This window comes from Mesocricetus auratus, unplaced genomic scaffold, assembly GCF_017639785.1.
Source record: "Mesocricetus auratus isolate SY011 unplaced genomic scaffold, BCM_Maur_2.0 Super-Scaffold_2245, whole genome shotgun sequence".
NCBI lineage: Eukaryota > Metazoa > Chordata > Mammalia > Rodentia > Cricetidae > Mesocricetus > Mesocricetus auratus.
The window spans coordinates 42,488,314-42,508,008 of NW_024429180.1; the positions used below are offsets into that span (position 1 = coordinate 42,488,314).

Consider the following 19,695-nt stretch of genomic DNA (forward strand, 5'->3'; position numbering starts at 1 on the left):
CAACATGATCAAAAGACCCCTTTCGAAGTCATTAGAAACCATGGCAATTAGTGAAGGGTCAAGAACTGAAAGTATTCTCCTGTCCGAACTCAAGTGTCAACTGGGTCTTGAATGAATGAATGAATGAATGAATCTATGAGAGATGCTGCATTCTCTGTATCAACACACTGCACAGGGGCAGGGTTTAAAAAGTGTTTCTTGACCATAAAAGCATATGAGATTCGTTCCAAACATCAGAATTTCCTTAAGGCTTATGTTTGGGGAAATCAAACACCAAAATAAAATCTGGGATCTCCCTTGAATTTGTTCATTTCTTTCATGAATTAATTGTTCAAAAGCTGTTACAGTTTCTAGGAAGGTCAGAGAGAATGTTCATTCTATAACTGACTTCCAACACAGTAAGGATAAAGGGCCTGGAGAATGCATTCTATTAAGAACTGTCAAATGCTGTTATAATTCATCAGTAATTAATAAGGAATGAGAGATTGTGAACTGTTTTCAACATTCAATACTAGCTATTAAACAAAACATTAACTAAAAGTAAAAACTAGTAGGGTATATCTAAGTATATACAGGAACAGGCCATAAGTCTATATTGCCTCTCTGCATCAGCCACCAGCAGGAAGGGACACATTTAGTAGCCTAGAATTTATACTCCCTCTTTCCAAAAAGTAAGTTTTTCTCATTAAAAGGAATAGTTCTATTTTGGTCCTTATTTGCTGCAAGAAATGTATGCGTGGTTGGTGTCTGACGTATGGCGCCATCACACTATTTTTAATTGCTGTGTTCCTGCACTCTTGATATCACAATACAAGAAAATCCTAACATTTCTAAAGGTAAAGAAATAGGCATATGGCAGCCTGAGAACAATGTAAACCTTGCAGGGCACTCTGGACATGATCAAGGTTATGACCGTAGGGAAGAACTAGTAAACAATGAGGGAGATAAACAGTATTATATAAAACTGGGTTCATGGCAAGAAGTTGAAGGGTTGAGGGCCCACAAACATCACTGTTAATTCTGGGACCCTATGCTATCAGGGCATCATTTTATTAAGGTACATTAAGGTACACCTAATTAACAGACTTATGTAATATTTATTAAGGTAATAATGCTAGCCTAAAGGTCAACAATCACTTTTCCTTGGCTTTCTAAACTCTTCTTATTCGCTTATTCAAAAGCATTTACTGAGGCTGGACAGCTCAGCAGCTAACACTCTTTGCTCATGCAGAGGACCTGTGTTCATTTTCCAGAACCCGCATGGTAGTTCACAACCATCTAACACCAGTTACAATGGATCTGATGACCTCTACTGATCTCTGTGCACACCAGATACTCATGTAGTACACATACATACATGTAAGCGAACACACACATAAAAACCAAGCAAAACAAAACAAAAACTAAGTAGTCTACTATGAGCCACAGATTGTGATAGTAGAAACAGGCAAACTCAACACAGAAGTCAGACTCCTGACAAGAATAAAGTCCCAGGATCCAGGTATTTCCTGAGGGCCAACTCCACCCTTCCTTTCATATGTGAGACACTTATTCTCAATGAAACAACTGGAAAGCATCTATTGACATTCTAAGGAATCTTCCCAAACACGAGTATGATAACTGTTCCTATCGAAGCAGGTGTCTGCATCTTTAGTACTGGGTTCAGAGGGAAAGAAGCTCCTGGATTTGCATTACTGTTAAGCCGTTCACATGCAAAAAACCCAGGAGCTATGAAGTCACCCCTTAAGAGCACTGCTCTTCACACTGGTAGACACTGTTCTCAGAAGCCTGTTGCTAAGAGATGGATTTATCTATTTGTGCAAGACTACAGGATCTATGCCACTGACAGCTACATCCCTCCCAAATCCTTTTTAAATAATAAAAACCCTCCCTTGCTGATTCTGTGATATTGTTCTCTTAAAAATCTCCCGTAAGGAAATAAGGCATAAATCAAAACAAAAGGTGAGTTTGTTTAAACGTAACAAAAATAGAGCTTGAGTCATCTAACTCAACACACAAAGAAAGGGCAGGTAATTTAGGCCATGAAACTCTAGTTTACATCCTAATGGCCAGAGTGGCATGGAAGACAGATATGGACAACATGAAGCATCAACTCATGGCAGATGATGAGTCAGAATTATTCACAAGTACAACTCATGAAACAAGTGCGTTTCCTCACTTAGTACAAATTCCTGGCTTTTTATACTCTGTGATGTCCTTTGAGTCAAGCTGTTAGGCAATCAGCACAGTAACACGTAAACATGTTACCCAAGAATAACAACCCTGGAAGGGATATTGCCAACTGATTTAAATGAATCTAGTTCATCATGACTGTGAAAGAAAGGAGTTACAATATTAAACAGAAAATAACCAAGAAGAGGTAAAGAGATTTACCATACTGTTAGAGGGCGGCAGATTCCGTAATGTGGTTATGTTAACAGTAACAACAAGAACCGCTTTCAATCAGAAGAAAATAGCTGCTGCTTGGCTATGAAGGAGGGATGCTGGCAAGGAAAAGAATTAGACTTTCACCAGGCAGATGTGTTAGGTCCACCCCCAAAATACTGTGCCGGTGACACTGTCCTAACAGAAAGACACTGGCTGGGTAAAGAGGGGTTTTACTGGGTAAACAAGCCTAAAGGTTCATGTTTGCTAGAAAAGCAGACCCCTCTGGGGGCGTTGAGGCCATCATCTCATCTACCAGGTATACCTGGTTTTAAACAGGCTACTTGTTTTGGTGTTTCAGGCTCAAGGTTGACAGCTCACGCAGAAGGCTAGTACTTGTCTCTAAATGAATACATCTGTACTTAGCATGACTACAAGCAGAGTTCTGAACACAATAAGGAATTTGATCATTTATAAGGTGCGGACCACTAACTTGTACTTCTTAATTATCTTTAATATTTTACAAACAAGTTAAGTCGATTTTATAAGATTAGGACTTTAGTTTTATCCTTGTTAAATTTGAGTCTTAAATTTTGAATTGAACGGGGCTAGAGAGATGGCTCAGTGGTTAAAAGCACCGGCTGCTCTTCCACAGGACCTGGGTTTAATTGCCAGCACCCACGTGGCAGCTCACAGCTGTCTAAGTCCAGTTCTGGTGCTTCTAACACGCTCATACAGACATACATGCAGGCAAAACACCAATGAACACAAAATAAAAAAAAATATTAAGAAACTGAACTGAAGATCCTTTAGCTGCATATCAAAATAAAACTTTAAATCATAAATACTGTTCAGAAAGAGACCGGGAGCTTTGCTTTTCTGATCCTTTCATAGTATACGTTTACAGAATATCGCAGTTATCTAAATAGCTAAAAGCTTAACAAAAGCAGCAAAGACAAAGAGCAAAGAGCCTAGGCATACATCTTCAAGTCAGTTTAGAAATTTTTAACTATACTCATGGAACATTTATTGTTACTAAGTCCTATTTTTCATAAACAAGAATTGAATCCAAATTCCTTTGGACGTGATGATTTGGATTTGATGATTCCTTTTTATTTTATTTTTAACTTCAGTGCAGTATCCTCTGTGGCCAAGAGAGGACATCAGATCCCCTAGAGCTGGAGTTACAAGTGGTTGTAATCCAATCAGATGCAGGTCCTCTGCAACAGCCATGCTAGTTGTTAACTGCTGAGCCATTCCTCCAGCCCCTCAACAGGCACAAGTGTTTTAGACAAGAAAGCGTCACTGTTAGAACATCTTGCTTCTGAAAATTTAATGAAGACACAGCAGATGGATGATAGGACTTAAGACAGAAAACACTAGAAGTTCTGGCCAGGAGGTTCTGCCTACATCTAAATAATGAAAAGCACAGAAGACTAGGGAGATTAAGGCCTAAGATGGCACAGGAGCTACCAACGTAAAGTGCGTACAGAATTACCACAGAAAGAATATGAAGCTGATAGGACATGGAGTCATCACTTAGGGTGTGCGGGAAGGAGATGCGATTTCACCAACAGGGAGGATTGGGATGGAAAGGTGACCTATACAGAGAAAAGAGGGCCTGTCCCCCTCAGTGCCATCACATCGTTATCTACAGATTCCTACTCTGACATGTCATTGCATTTGCTTTACTTACTGCTCAATCTTTCACACAGAGGAAACCACTAACTTTTGGGAAGACAAGACGGGTGTATGAAAAAAAATCTATTTTAATATATTGAATGAGTCAGTTGTAGTTCCTATGCTGTCCTGACAAAGTTCAATAAAATTCCCCCAAAATGTAATGACATCAGAAGAGTAAGGTGATGGAAATAAGTATGTGCAATGAGGAGAGAGATGGACAAATATCTGCACCTTCATTTTATGTTCAAGAAAACGCAGGGAATCCTTAGCATTGACAAGTCAAGGGACACCGATGAAGCTTGTTGCTTGGTGATGTGAGGCAAACATCAAAAGAATCCGCTTAGGTATTGGAAGTGAAAATCTCTAGGAACAGAAGTGGATCATGAGAGGCAGTCATGGAACTCATGACAGGGGTCTGGTGTTTTTCACAAAATGCTCTGGAATTTCTATCTGGCTCAAGTCTCACGAATGTTTGACCTTAGGAAATAGTGAAACTTCTTTTTTAAACTGTAATGAAAAGTAAGTATTTCCATGGCCTCCCTCCACCTTCTCAGGATGATGTTGGAGATGGGGAGAGAAGACGCACTTGTGGGAAAGGCAATAAAGGCGGAACCCTTTGAGAAGGAAGGGCTAAGGACCACTGTGGCCCAACGCTCAACATGGAGCTGAAGTCCACTCTGTTCCTAAGAGGGTTTGTATTTGCAAAACTCTGTATGGGTGTTAGAGAAAACGTGGATCCTTTCCACAGAAAAGGGTTGTCATTTCCTGGATATCTGGCAGAAATTCAGGGCTTCCAACGTCCTAAGGAAAACTGGCTGGCAAGCACAGGAGCTGTTGCTCAATTACTCTGATTCATCTTTCTAAAGTCTGTACTCTTCCCCTACCAACCATGATTCACACACAAATAATGTACAAACTGTGAGTACCATGCATAAAGGGATGGGATGAGGGTGATCTCCTTGGCTTACTGACCTAAACACTAAACGGGCCACCTCGATATGCAGTTCTGAAATCCCCTGCTATTCTTGAATAATCTAAGTAACCAGAACTTAACATTTCCTTCACATGGCAAATATAAATTAATATACGGCACTGGGTTTGGACAGGTTCCTTGTTTCCAGTATGGGAAAAGTAAAGCTTCGGATGCATCAGGTCAGATTAAGTGAGGATGCAGTTGTCATCATCATTATAGCCACTTCCCCCTACCCCCAATGTACCAATCTCCAAATATGTACAGCCCACCTGAAGGTACTAACATGGGGATGACATCAGGAGAGGAGTGATGTGGGTTGGAAACTATTTCTCTTCAAATGCAAAGGTCTATAAACAAACACTCAAGTCCTTCATTCAGATGTCTCCCCTGAGCGTTAAGAGCTTAGCAACTTGCTCACACTGGCCATCTCCTTGCCCTCTGGTATGCTTTCTACCCGGACACATTCACAAGCTTATCTATCTCTTCTAGCTCAATAAGTAGCTCCTGCAAAGGCAAGGTTTCCTTTCATCATCACAAAAGCATTATGATACTTAAGAAAACTAAATTAACTCAACAGTAGGGAACATATACATAGTGCATATTCATGGTACATATTTGATCCTTTTGGGGGGTTGGGGTTGTGTGTCATACATATGTACTTGTTAGTACAGGTCCGTGTGTGAGAGCAGAGGTAGCCAACTTTCCTCAACCGATTCCCTCCCTTTATCATTTTGTTTTCTTTTTTGGACAAGGTGTTGCTGTGTAGGCCTAATTGCCTGGAACTCACTAGGGAGACTAAGTTGGCCTCCAGCTTACAGAGGTTCAGCTACACCTACCTCCCCACACAGATGCACCCTGGCTTCCAGCTTTATGAAGACAAGGTCTCTAACTGAACCTAAAACTTTACTATTCAGCTATGCTAGTCAACTAATTAGTCAACTTCAGCAATCTGCTCTCAAACTTCTGCATCACACTGGGATTAAGGTACCACGAACACAGTGCCCAGATTTTTACGTGGGTTTGGGGGATTCAAACTTAGGGCCTCAAGCCTGTGCAGCTGGTACTTCACAGATTTGCTTGGTTCTAATATTTTCTATTTGTCTTTTATGAATGTTTTCAGTTTGTTTCCTGCTCCAGAGTCAAGTCAAATCTCAACCACTGCATCTGATTGTTATATCTAGGAAGCGGTGTAAGAAAGCTACAGTGTCAATGCTGCCTCAGGGGACACCCGCAGTAATGCTCACCACTTCTAGTAAGGTTGGCTTACCTTCTCAGAAATACAGTTGAGGCAGGTTAAGAATATAGAAAATGTCAGGCTATACCCACCCAGAACACCAAACTAAGCTATACAGTTATTGCTTTGCTTGACCCTAGTTCAGCAGAAAATATGGAATGTTACTTTCAACTTAGCTGTTATTAAGAATAGCATTCAAGGGCTGGCTAGATGGCTCAGAGGGTAAAGGTGCTTGCTGCTAGGCCTGAGGGTATGAGTCTGATCTCCAAGACCCCAGTAGAAGAAGAGAGCTAACTCTCTTAAGGTGTCCTGACTTCTGGATGTGAGCTGTAGTGTGTACCCACACATGCATGTACATACAATAAACATTAAAAACAAACAAACGAGGAGAATACTGTACTCCAGATTACCTTTCCTGCAGCTGCTCATCCGTTAGCTGCAGTCCCTCCTTCAAGCTCAGGTACCTGTCTTCTCTCAGCAGTCTGGATCCGTCGTACAGGCTGAGCTCACGATCATGGATTAGCCTGATGGGGTAGGGGAAGAAATCAATCAACAATATTATGAAGGGCAGAATCACTCAGCTAAGACTTAACCATGCCCATCATTACTGGTGGGTGAGCCTGCAGGTGTACTCTTCACTGTGGTAACTTGGTCAGTGCCATTGTATGTTATCCTTGGCAGACGTACTGGACTCTCTGCAGAAGAGTAGTCCCGAACGCCAGAGAGAGATATGAAGGAGAAGGGAAGGAGGGGGAAGACAAAAAGAAACAGCCGAATGAGTGTCTCAGGTCAACAGTGGGGCATCCATTCACAAGCAAGCCAGTTAGCAAACACTCCTGAATACAATGCAGCAGAATGGAGACTTCAGAAGGGAAAATATCTAAATATTTCTACAGTTGGAATTGTAGGATTTAAAGTAGCAAAAGCCTCTGAGATAATTGCTATTCCCCGCAGCAGCCTTGAAGGAACCTAGCTTCCCTTACAACATAAGACAGCCCCATACAACATAAGACACCCCCTTACAACATAAGACATTCCCATACAACATAAGACACCCCCTTACAACATAAGACATTCCCATACAACATAAGACACCCCCGTTAGGTACTACAAAGGTCAAAGAGCAAGGACCAATGCAGAAGTTTTGGGCACAGGCAGAATGGTCCGTGTTCAATTCCAACTCTGTACTTACTTGCTGAATAATCAGGGAAGGGAGAAACATTTCATCTCTCTAAATTTTATTGCACAAATTAACACAACAGAGCCAACCTCATAGATTTAGTGTGAAAATTGAATAACATAAAATAGAAGCTAAACATCATTGCTATCAGTCTGGACTGTAAGTTAAGACCTCTAGGCAGTATTTAAAAATGCCCATGTAGCTGATGGAAGCAGAAGCAGAGATCCACAGCTAAGCACTGAGCCAACCTCCTGGAATCCAATTTCAGAGAGGGAGGAGTGACCAACAAAGGGGTCAAGATCACACTGGGAAAACCCACAGAAACAGCTGACCTGAGCAAGTGGGAACTCATGGACCCCAGTCTGACAGCTGGGGAACCAACTCAGGACCAAATCAGGCCCTCTGAACGTGGGTGTCAGTTAGGAGGCCTTGGCAGTCTATGGGGCCTCTGGCAGTGGAACCAGGATGTATCCCAAGTGCACCAATGGATTTTGGGAGCCCATTTCCCATGGAGGAATAATCTCTTAGCCTAGATACTCGGGGGAAGGCCTAGGCCCTGCCCCAAATGACTTGTCAGATTTTGATGATTCCTAATGGAAGGCCTCACCCTCCCTGGGGAGTGGATGGGAGATGGGATGGGGGGGCAGTGGGGGGTATGGGAGGATGGGAAGGAGAGGGAATTGGGATTGATATGTAAAAAGAGATGTTTTTAATTTAAATAATTTTTTAAATGCCCATGTTAAAAACTCTGGCCTGGATCAATTACTTCAAGAATTAGTGGAGATGAAGGCCAGGTACTGCTGTGGAACAGTCTTTGTACACTGTGAATATGTATTATTCTCATTGGTTAGTAAAGAGCTGACTGGCCAATAGCTGGGCAGGAAAGACTGGGTGGGAGAGCCAGACTAGGAGAATTTGGGGAAGAAGAAGGGCAAAGTCAGAGGAGTAGTTAGCTGGGTGGAGAGTCAGCAAGAGATGCCAGAGAGGTAAGTCTCAGGAGCCTCAAGGCAGCACATAGACTAGCAGAAAATGGGCAAAGTTATAAGAGCTAGTTAGTAATAAGCCCGAGCTATCTGCCAAGCATTTAGAATTAATATTAAGTATCCATGTTGGTTATTTGGGAAGCAGGGCAGGAAAGAAAGGTCTGCCTCCAAGGCATTGGTATTTTTAAGGTTCTATCCTGTAAGGTGGTCCAAGGCAGAGAACGGGAGACTCAGGTTTAGCACAGTGCAGGCACACTGCACTCTTTTGTATTTGGTCAGACATCTGAGAGACAGTCAACAAGAGGGGACTGAGTCTTTTCTCATTTTGTATTCACATTTATGTTTGGCAGAGAAAAAGAAATTGTAAGTCTATGAAATGTTTGTGGTAAATCACTAAGACTTCATGATTACTATTTTTAAATCCACACAAACTGAATCAAGATTAACGACGACACATTTGGAATCCTTCATTGCACTCAGTATCTGCATCTTGTCAGCGATAAAAACTGTGGTTAGCTAGTTGAAGAAATGGCTTGTTTCATCTATTTGATACTTCCCAGCAAGTCAGACTAAAAGCCACGCAGCAGAAAAGGGATGAAAAGCATCAGTCACCTTTTAAATGACACAGGCTATGGATATTTTCCACAGAAATTACATAGAGAAAGTATTTGAACATTAAATTCATGAATTCTAGAATCTTTGAAACGTCTAACTTTTTCACACTCAACACAAGAAAATGTTCATCTCTATGCCAACTGAATGAAATAAGGAAATAAATACATATTTTTATATTAAACCTTTGTCTCAAAAATTAAAAAAAAATTCCTAAAGCTCAGGCCCCAGAGTAGGTCTGGGATGATTTCTAAGCAGTGTAGACTCTCCAGCTGTATGGCTCACTGCTCATACTAATCTATGTATGTAAGTAAGCCTTTAGAAACCACTGCTGCTGGGCTTTCTTCCTTCAGCTCTTACGTAGCAAATTCAGAAGTGGGTTTGGAGCCTTATAACCATGTGTTTATAAGAACAAATGTTAATAATACTTTATTCAACTTGAGTATAGAATTATAAATTCCTCAAGATCTGCATAACCCAGGGTTTAAGTTGGCATAGAAACTTTGTGACACAAACCTTTGCAATACAGCCAGAGTGCCGGCGTTGACCCGATGGATGCCATCCAACAGGACCAGCTTGCCTTCTCGAGCAGCATTCACAAGGGGTGAGGATCGCCAGGCAGTGTCACCATTGGGGAGTGTGTACCGCTGCTGTAGCAGGTCACGAGCTGTCATATCCTAAAACCAGTCACCACACATGCGACAAAGAAAATGCAGAGTTAAAGTTAAAGACGCATGTAAGACTTAGCCTTAAAGACACTTTTCTCTGAATACAACATTTCCCTTTGCACAGCATATAATGTGCGCCTGTGTTTCATTTATTTACACCTGTCCTTATTCTAATAGTACATATGAGGTTGCATAAGGACATACAACAAAACAGCCTAACTTAAAAGGTGATGAAATAAAGGAGTAAGCTGTGTCCTCCATTTAGCACTCTGCTACTAGCTCAGTGGGAAGAGTATTAGTCCCACATGCAGGAAGCTTGTAGGCATGACCCAGCGCTGCCTGGACTCTGAGATTCTGAAACAACTAGACAAACAACAAAACCCCAGCTGGAAGGAGGCAGCCTGACATATTTGCAGAAGAAATGAATGAAAATCCTAGGTCCACACTGAAAACTGGGCAACACATTGGCCCAATTCAGCTCTAATGCTGTTTTTGTCTCCCAAAGTGAGATGAAGATGACTTGACTATGGTATAAGAAGCTCAGAGTCCCGAGAAATTGAAGTTAGCTGTCATCAACTTCTTTTGGGGGTTTTGTTGTTATATGTCTTGTCAGTAGAAGTAATTCTTCATTCTCAAACCAGCAAACACTGAATTACAACTGTGTGGAAGATATTAAAATATTCCATACAGTCCTCATCCAAAGGTATTTCACACAGTTTACAGTAACCGCCTCATTGACATGATATTCACTGAGAGATGAAAGAGGGGTCAGCACATTTCCAGCCTGGCTACTGGTGAGTTACTTATAATGACTGAAGCAAAATAAAATAATCATTTATTGCTGTATAACAAGTTGTAACAGAACAATATTGTTCAGTGCTATTACTGCCTATTACATCTACAGACCAGAAATAACCTTCCTTTATTTAGTCTTCAAAACAGAATGATTGGCATCTTACAGACTAGCTCAATTCATTTTATCACTTCAATTTTCTGCATACCTTAATGAAAGTCATTCATTTCTAGATTACTATTCATTAAAAAAGTCCATAGAGGAAAAAGCATTCCATTTAATATGTGCTGTGCTGTTGTCTTTCATAAATAAGTCCTTGCATTGAAAGTTAAAGTACAGTTGTTCAAGGAAATAGTTGGCCCCATTTATCCAAAAGTTAATATTGATGTTACGTTCAACTGTGGAAGTTATTTTCAGTTGCATGAGAATTCAAGGGCAGCAAAACTACACATTCGCAGAGCTACTCAAGTGCAATCAACAGCCAACCCTGAATGGCTGGGATAAGAATTAAATGCAGGTAATATACCCATCTGCAAAATAAAACACAAGTTTCCTGCTTTTTCTCAACATCTTGTTTGTTTTTATAAAGATTTATTCACATATGTATTTCATGTTTATGGGCCTTTTATCTGCATTTATGTCTGCCCACTATAAGAGGGCATCAGATCCCATTACAGACGGTTGTGAGCCACCATGTGGGTGCTGGGGCCCAATCCTCTGCAACAACAAGTGCTCTTAACTGCTGAGCCAGCTCTCCAGCCCCTCAACTGTTTTCCTGTATAGGCTATTTAGCTTTTAAGTCCTTGAAATTGTCTTAATATTTTCATTTAGCAAATTCATAAGTGGAATTGGGGATTCATGTGTACATTTGTGTATACATTTCTTACTCCTCCCACCTATATGCATATCAGTAAAGTGACAATAACAAATGAAGACGTTGGTAAGCTTTCTCTTTATAGACATCTTGGAAGCACATTACTAACACTAAGAACAGTGAATGCCACCACTCTTGCATATATTTTCTCATCCCTGAAACCTCTGAACTTTTGAGATGAAAACAGCACTAACAATATCATAGGGCCCAAGCATTTCCTATTCTGCACTTCCTCAAGCACTTGAAAGCAGGACATGAAATCTAGCTCCTTTAAAAGCCCCCATCGTCTGCTTCAACACAGCGCCTCCTTTGAGACTCCATGAACACCCCACTCCCACATCTCCTAAGGTCTGGTGTTCCATGAAACTGCTGTTTTGAAGCAGGGGAAGCCTATGACAATACAAACATCGTAATAAGAAGCATGACTACAGTTCATGTATCTGAGAATATAGACTTGAACTTTAAAACAACCATATGCCTCTGATGTCTTCAGGATTTTTGCATTGACTAAGATAATTTTTCCAACATGTTCTTAAAAGACCCAGATATAAATCCTTGGCCAATAAGAAAACCATGGCTGTTGACAGAGAACCTGGAATTGGACTAGAATTAGTTTCAAGTTACAATGTCGTCAATAAAGAAAACCAACAAATTTACAGTGTACTTTTAGTGTATAAAGGAAAGTTAACTGTCTCTCTTTAAATAAAAATACTGACACCAGAAATACAATTTTATACCATAATACATATGTAATTTTTTGGGTAAAGAACTAAAACAGTTTTGGCAAAATAGGGTATCAAAGTACACACAGAATAGAGAGAGCCTCAGACAGGTTTAAAACAGTACCTTTGGGGGGTTGAGGGGGAGGGGTGGACAACAGCGTCTCACTATTCATATATATAAGCATATTCTATATGCTTATATAGATCAGACTAGTGTGGAAGTCAGATCAGAAGTCTCAAGTACTGGATTAAACATGTGCGGCCCCACACCTGACCCCAAACAATGCATATTCTTACCACAAATATGAACTCAGAAAACTGAAAGCTTTTAAATTAATTTCCAAATATTTGTCCAACATACTAAAGACTATGAAACTAAGAAACAAAATATATTACAAGAACAATTTGAATGTAAACTGTGTAATATCCAACATAAACACTGTCATAAGATATGTGGTGACATGCTGACACATACCTAAGATTCCCACATCAGGTGGTAGAGGCAGGAGAGCCCAGAGTTTGAGACCAGGCTGGGCTACATATGTGTGGAGGAAACAAGGAGGAAATGGGCACCTCACAGCAAAACCAGTGACAAATTTTAGCAGAAGAGATCCACCATAAGAGCTGGTCTCCTTGAGCCAACCCATGGGCAGATTTCAGAGAGAAGAGCTGCCAACTAACTACGCAGGTCCTGGGCTCACTTTACAAGTGAAACCCTGCATAGACAAAGTAGTGTCTGTGATGTTAACTGTGCCACAAAAAATAAATTAATTACTAAGTTTTAAAAAATGGTCTCAATTATATCTACTTGCCCGTGCTGCTGCAAAATATCTTTAAATATATACATAGAAATGAAACTATCCTAGGTAGGAGTTGGAGAGATAGTTCAGGGACTAACACTCTTGGCTCTTCCAGGGAATTGAGATTCAGTTCTCAGCATCTATATGGTGGCTCACAACCCCCTGTAACTGCAGTTCCAAAGGATCTTAAGCTGTGCCTAGCTTCCATGGGCAACAGGAAGCACATGGTACACTCACATACATGAAGTCAAACACACATGCACATAAAATAAAAACACATAAATCTTTCTTTAAATGTCCTAGTTAAAGTAAGAATATTTCTAGGTGGATATAATTCTTTACTAAAAGTATTAACAATGGGAATTTGGTATTTCTTATTTTGGTAAGTATTTTGATAAATAAATGCTACCAACTATTTTGGTTTTTGAACAAAAACTAGCCAGAATTCTGTAGGTTTTCTAAGGTTACCAAATATACAGATATAGATATAGAAACAGGGTTAGGTAAGAGATAGCTATAAATACTGATATATAACTATAGATATAGGCATATAGAGATAGATATAGACATAGATATAGAGACAGATATCCTATCAGTCATACAAGCACTTACAACCTCTGGGACATCAGTGAATAAAGGAATACATCAAGATTAGTTGATAATACAAACCTCCAACTGTAAAATAGGGATTGGTTATGTCCCTAATAGAAGACTACACAAGGATTACATAAACACAGCATGGTAATAAGAGAGTCTAAGCAAGCTCAATGGACAGAACAAAGGGTGTGCTAACAAGTTTTCCATCTACTATGAAGTTCAGGTAAACTAAAGAACATCTCATTTTCACATAGAAACAAATGGTCACTTTTATGTACACGAGAAGATGTTGGATAGCCACTGATGTTTGAAACGTACACCTCTATCCATGAAAAACACTAGGGTCTATTTGTAGTTGATCTGCTCTAGTTACAGATTCACTTTATAAACATAACAAAAAGCTCTCAAGCTGGTGGCATGACTCTGTGGGCAAAAGTAGTCACTCCATAAGCCTGACAAACTGAGTTCAATACCTAGAAACTGTGGAAAAAGAAAATTGACTCCCTAACACACTCGCTCTCCCTCTCCCTCCCGGCTCCCTCTCCCCCTTTCTCTCAAACACACACACACACACACACACACACACACACACACACACACACACCATAAATTAAAATCTCTGGTTATGGCTAATCAAGTCGGCTATCTTATTAATAATGGATTTATTAATGATGAAATCAACTAAAGGAAATATTATTAAAGCCTTAAAATAAAATAGCCAAGGTCAGAGTGGGTATGAATAATTTAACAGATTAAATGAAAATATCCAATCAAATTGTCTCCTGATATCCTTTCTATACTATACGGGCTGGAAAGTCTTTCCTAATGCCTTTACAACTGGTATTCTGTAAGTGAGTCATGCTGTACCAAGCAAGCAAGCCAACAGGGAGACAACTGCTCTTCTAAGGGCAGATGTCACTGAAACTTTCCTGGATCTGTCATTCTAGCCTGGGTAAACTCCATCTTTCTCCAACCTGTAACCTAGTTAACACCCTGTAATAAATCTCTCCTAGGATTAGCCTAAGTGACTACTGTTGGTCATATAGAAAATCACAACTTAGGGATGGCATTAAAGAATAAAACCAATTATTAAACAACCAGATTTTACCCTAACTACAAACTCTATGGAGGGGCAGAGGTAGAAAAGCACCAGCAGATTCCAGATTAGACATCAGCACCAGCTCTCTTATAAGAGACTAATTTTCAAAATCAAATAATAAACAAGATCAAGACTTATACAGGCACATGATTACCTGTTTGGTATTCAGCAAAGACATCTATATTTAGTCATTTGATCAAACATCAGCAAAATCCCTGCTAGTTTGCCAGTGTGAAAAGCAGCCTATTTGAAAGGATAGTGATTTTTCAATTATGCTATTTTCAGTATGGCTTCAATTTAATTTTGTAGCTTTCTTATTATTGGGAGTATAAAATACCTTAGAATTAAATGGGACTATGCCTAGAACCTGATAGGAATTTTTTAAAAAATACAAATGTGAAACAGCTATATAAACAACACATAGATATTATGATTCAAATACATTATAATGTTGCCCAAGATCAGGGATATGTTCTGAGAATTGTGACCTTTAGCAATTTTAGGGCATGATGTTCAAAACAACATGAAATGAACAGTTATTTGTTATCAAGAATTATGGATATAATTGCTTGCTCTACATTTTGAATGACTGGAAGCATAAATGGTGTGATTATACCAGTCCCACAACAAATACATGTTGCTATAATGCCATGAGAGCCATGATGTCACCAGGCGACAGGAGTTTAGTTTAGCATCTTATGTCACCACATGATATTGATGGAAGGGGGATGACCTGGGCTAGCTGATCACTTAAAAGCAATCAAGACTTTTCATTTACTCATGTATTCAAAGCTACTTATTTATGCAGGCCACTGTTCCAGGTGTCGTGAGCACAACAGTTAAAAAGATGAGCATACGGCTCACTTTCCAGGGGGGGTAGAGTAAAAATAGACGAGAGAATGGAGGGAGACACACGAATGCCAAAATACCGCACACGGTCAGTGGTCCAAGAGAAAAGGTAGCACCATAGCAAATGCTCTGGTGACCCACGGGCGCGTCTCTAAGCTTAGTCACACTGAGTCTAGCTGTCACAGAAAGCACAGACCAGAGGGAGGGAATTCCAGGACAAGGGAGCAGAATAGGCTGGGAAAAGGGCCTTGATGCAGAAAAAAAACGCCAGACAACTCTAAGTGTCTGAAAGCAGCCAGCGAGACTGGAGCATAATGAGCAGAGGGCACATGTGGGAAAAGGCTGGAGAGGCCCCCGAGGGTCAGGTCACAAGGGTCAGGTCACATGGAGCCTTGGTTCTCAACCCTGTCTACTGACAGAATTAAAGTCTTCACCTCACACAAGTTACTTCAGTCTCTCTGATGGCATGTTGTGAACTGGGAAGTTCTAAAAGATCCTTCAGTGGTTCCAATAGACAACCTCACTGACCGAGGGCTCATGAAACAGACTCATCCCCTTCCCCTTACTCCAACACAATGGGAAACCATTTTAAATTATCAGCAGGGAAATGACAGTCTGTTTGACACTCTCAGACGGTCATAACTCCCTAGTGAATGGTTGTGGAGTGCAATACATTCTAATTAGACATCTGCAAACGCTCAAATGACATAAACGATGTGCTCTTCACAATTCCAAAGTAAAATTCCAGATGCATCAAGCTTCAGTGGGCCCGGGGGGGGGGGGGGTACAGTTACAGTCAAGGTCTGTGCTTGCAGTGGATTCTGAGCGAAGCAAAGGATTCTAGACTCCTCACTGGCTGTTGGCAGTAAAGGGAGTGAGAAGAAATCTAGGACATGTGCCACAGCTTCAGTACTTGACAGCCTCTCTCTGACTGGCTTAGTGCCCCTTTGACACCCTCCTCACAAAACAAAGGCTGCTGTCCCTGAGTTTCTCCTCCATGTGAGATCCAGCTAAGCATCTGTTTACTGGGTTGGAAACTGGAACACACTGAAGGATCCTGAGAGTTGTTTAGGAGAAAAGTGGGGACTCTGCCTGAGGAAGCACCAACAAAAAAGGCTGGCCAAGATTTGAGAACTGAGCTGGATGAACTAACAGGGAAATTTTTCCCAGCTGCCTGGCTTCCCACCAATCAGCATCACGGGCATTAATTCCCCTATGCAGGGAGAGGCTACCTGAGCACAGCTACCTAAACATGGGCGGGGTTAAGGAAATGAGCAGGAAGCATCTATCCCAAGAGCTGCATAAAAATCCTTCGCATAGGTTTTTAAACAGTAGTCAATGGCGTGTAAAGCAAAATTCACTCTGACAGCAGCCCTCACCTCGGGTCCCAAGAGACTTCAATTCCAAGCTCCTGCAGACAAAGGTAAGCTCTACTGCACACTGCTCTTTCCTGCCTGAGTCCTTTAGGGATCTACCATGATGGTTCCAGTAAAATGTCTATAGTTCAAACAGCTTAGAAAATCCTATTTTGGCTACAAGATTGACTGTTAAGTCAGTAATAACTGTGTTCAAAAAGTACTGTAGAGCTTAGATAATTATTAGAACTGGGACAAAGAAGAAAGCAAGGTGCTTAGGAATCTTAGAAGACAGCTTGAGGGTAAAACTGGGATGAATACATTTACTTGTTATTCTAATAACTGGAGCACATTTATACAATAAATAATATGTGCCAATATTAAAGTTATATCCAGGCTAGCGAGATGGATGGCTCAGTGGGTAAAGGAACTCGCCACAAGTCTGACAACTTGAATTCAATCCCAAGAACCCCATGGTGGAAGTAGACCTCTGACCTCCACTTGTGTTTTGGTATGCTCACTAATAAATAAATAACTGTAAATTCCTAAGTCACTGGTTATTTTCTTTTTCATTACATTTCTCACAAGGATTTTTTAACTCATTTTGTTTATTCATTTATTTATTCTTGTTTTTGAGACAATGTTTTATTACATATCACAGATTGGCTTAAGATGGATTCCACTGATAAACAACTTCATTGACCTCACTAACTTCTGACAAACTCATCACACTTGCAGTAGGCTTAACTTCAAAATCCTGAAGACCCATTAGTAATTTCTCTAAGATCCCTAATCAAAATCACCACACAGCACATTTAAAACAACAGTGCTAAGGGCACTGTAAAACACACCATTTTATTACTAATACCATTCCATATATTATAGTGGGCAATATTCCATATATTATAGGACACTCATAATGTCCTGATTCTTAGAGTTAATCCACATGTAATGCCTGGATTTGAAATCTTCCATCTTCAGGATAATAGGCCATTAAGAATATTAAAAGACCTTTCAGCCATAGTCCCAAACTGAGTAATTCCTTGGGTTACTTCACTTTTGTTTTCTCTCGTGAACTAATGAATTTGGTCTCATTGTGATGATTATTTTTACACACATGCCAAAACATTCTTAGTTTGCTTTTATAAATTGAAAAAAATCTCATGGTAAACCATATTTGTTAAACTAACATAAAGATGTTGTCCATTACAAAAAATAATCTTAAAGTACAGCTTTGGCTAAGTCAGGTGTCAATTACATACATCTAAAGTAACTGGGACTCACTCAGGTACCATGCCCCTCCCAATGGCCCCTGGCTCTAGGTCAGACCCCAAAGGGATCTGGATGGACCCTGTAGGCTAAGGCTCAGGGTCTGCCACAGCACATATTAGCTCTCAAAAAGCCAGAATGCAAGCCTGCACACATACCCGCTGACTCATGGACCAGGCCTGTAGACGCAAGGCTTCCATTATCAAAGTTATTCAAGGACCACACTGACTGCCCACCTAGAGTCTCTGGCCCTGGTGACTACCGAAGGGTTTTCCCTAAGGACATCAGTCTGAAAAAAACGAAGAGTGCTTGCTTCCTTAAGTGCACAAATACTAATACAGGGGCAAAAGATGACAAGCAGTCAAAGAAACCAGAGACACTCATCTACAGACACCTAGCGTTTTCAGAGAGCTATCTTAAAGAAGTGCAGTGAGCTATAAGAAAACAGATAAGCAAGGCAATGACATTGGCAAAGTAATAGATGAACTAAATTAAGAATTCAATAAAAAGCAGAAACCACATATAGCGCAGAAACTGTTATTAAACAATACAATGACATAACTGGACATTTCCATGGAGAGCTGGGTCCCCAGACATTACCAGGCAAGAGAGAATCAACAAGCTTAGAGAAGATCATTTGGAATTGCATAAGGAAAAGGGAAAAATGACAAAGAACAAAAAAAGCTTACACAATTGGTGGAGGAAATGTCAAGCAAACAGATGTAGAGACAGAAGGAACAGGGCAGAGAAGAAAGCAGAAAACGTAAACAGTAATGACATAAAATTTTCTAAATCTGAAGAGATACATGATCCAAAGAACCTCAAAGACATTAAATACAGTCACCAACACACAGTATATATCAAACTGGCAAAACCAAAAGCAAACAAATACTGGCAGCACCAAATAAAGAGCAGCTAACCAGTGAAGAGGAGAAGCTGTGAGGTCAACAGATTCCTTGGCACAAAGTTAACAGGCTAGGAGAAGGTGGAATGAGAAATGAAGACAAGACAAAGACTCAGACAGACAAAAGCTGGAGGATTCTCTCCTTCCCAACCTATCCCAGGGGGTGACTTAAAGCAAGTCTTCAAGTCGAAATAAAAGGATATATGCTAACAACATGTCAACATGTAAAACACTAGGATTCAATGTCAAGGTGAGAATACACTCAAACTCAGAATATTCTGGTACTGGGATGGTGTCACACAAATGACTTTTAACTCTTAAAAAACATTAAAGACAAAAATATTTGAAAGAATTTACAGTAATAAGCAGATATACAATACAGAAAGAAGTTACAACATCAATAAAATCAAATGTGGGTCAAGGAAACAGCTTTTCTACAATACTAGTTAAATTATTATAATTTAAGTAAACTGTTATATTTATGTTTTACATATCATGATAACGACAGATACACAAAAGCAGAAAAAGGACCAAAGAATTTCACTCCTGAAAACTCACCAGGAAGAATCACAAGAGAATACTGGCTGCTCTTCCTGACACCCGGATTCAGTTCCCAGCATCCACACTGCAGCTCACAACCATCTGAACTTCAGGTCCAGCAGATCGGGCCCCCTCAGTGGCCTCCATGGGCACTGCAAGCATATGGTGTACTTCT

At 40.3% G+C, this 19,695-nt stretch overlaps 1 protein-coding gene across 2 annotated transcripts in view; it reads right to left on the bottom strand.

Annotated features, from left to right (window-relative positions):
• Vwa8 (von Willebrand factor A domain containing 8) overlaps nucleotides 1-19,695 on the bottom strand; it is a 347,144-nt gene that overhangs the window by 199,971 nt on the left and 127,478 nt on the right. For both annotated transcript variants that reach the window (XM_040756735.1, XM_040756796.1), the window contains exons 13-14: nucleotides 9,567-9,727; nucleotides 6,686-6,799 (exon numbers count right to left, since the gene is read on the bottom strand). In XM_040756735.1, coding sequence (XP_040612669.1) covers nucleotides 6,686-6,799; nucleotides 9,567-9,727 — 275 coding nt within the window. The remainder of the gene's footprint in view (nucleotides 1-6,685; nucleotides 6,800-9,566; nucleotides 9,728-19,695) is intronic.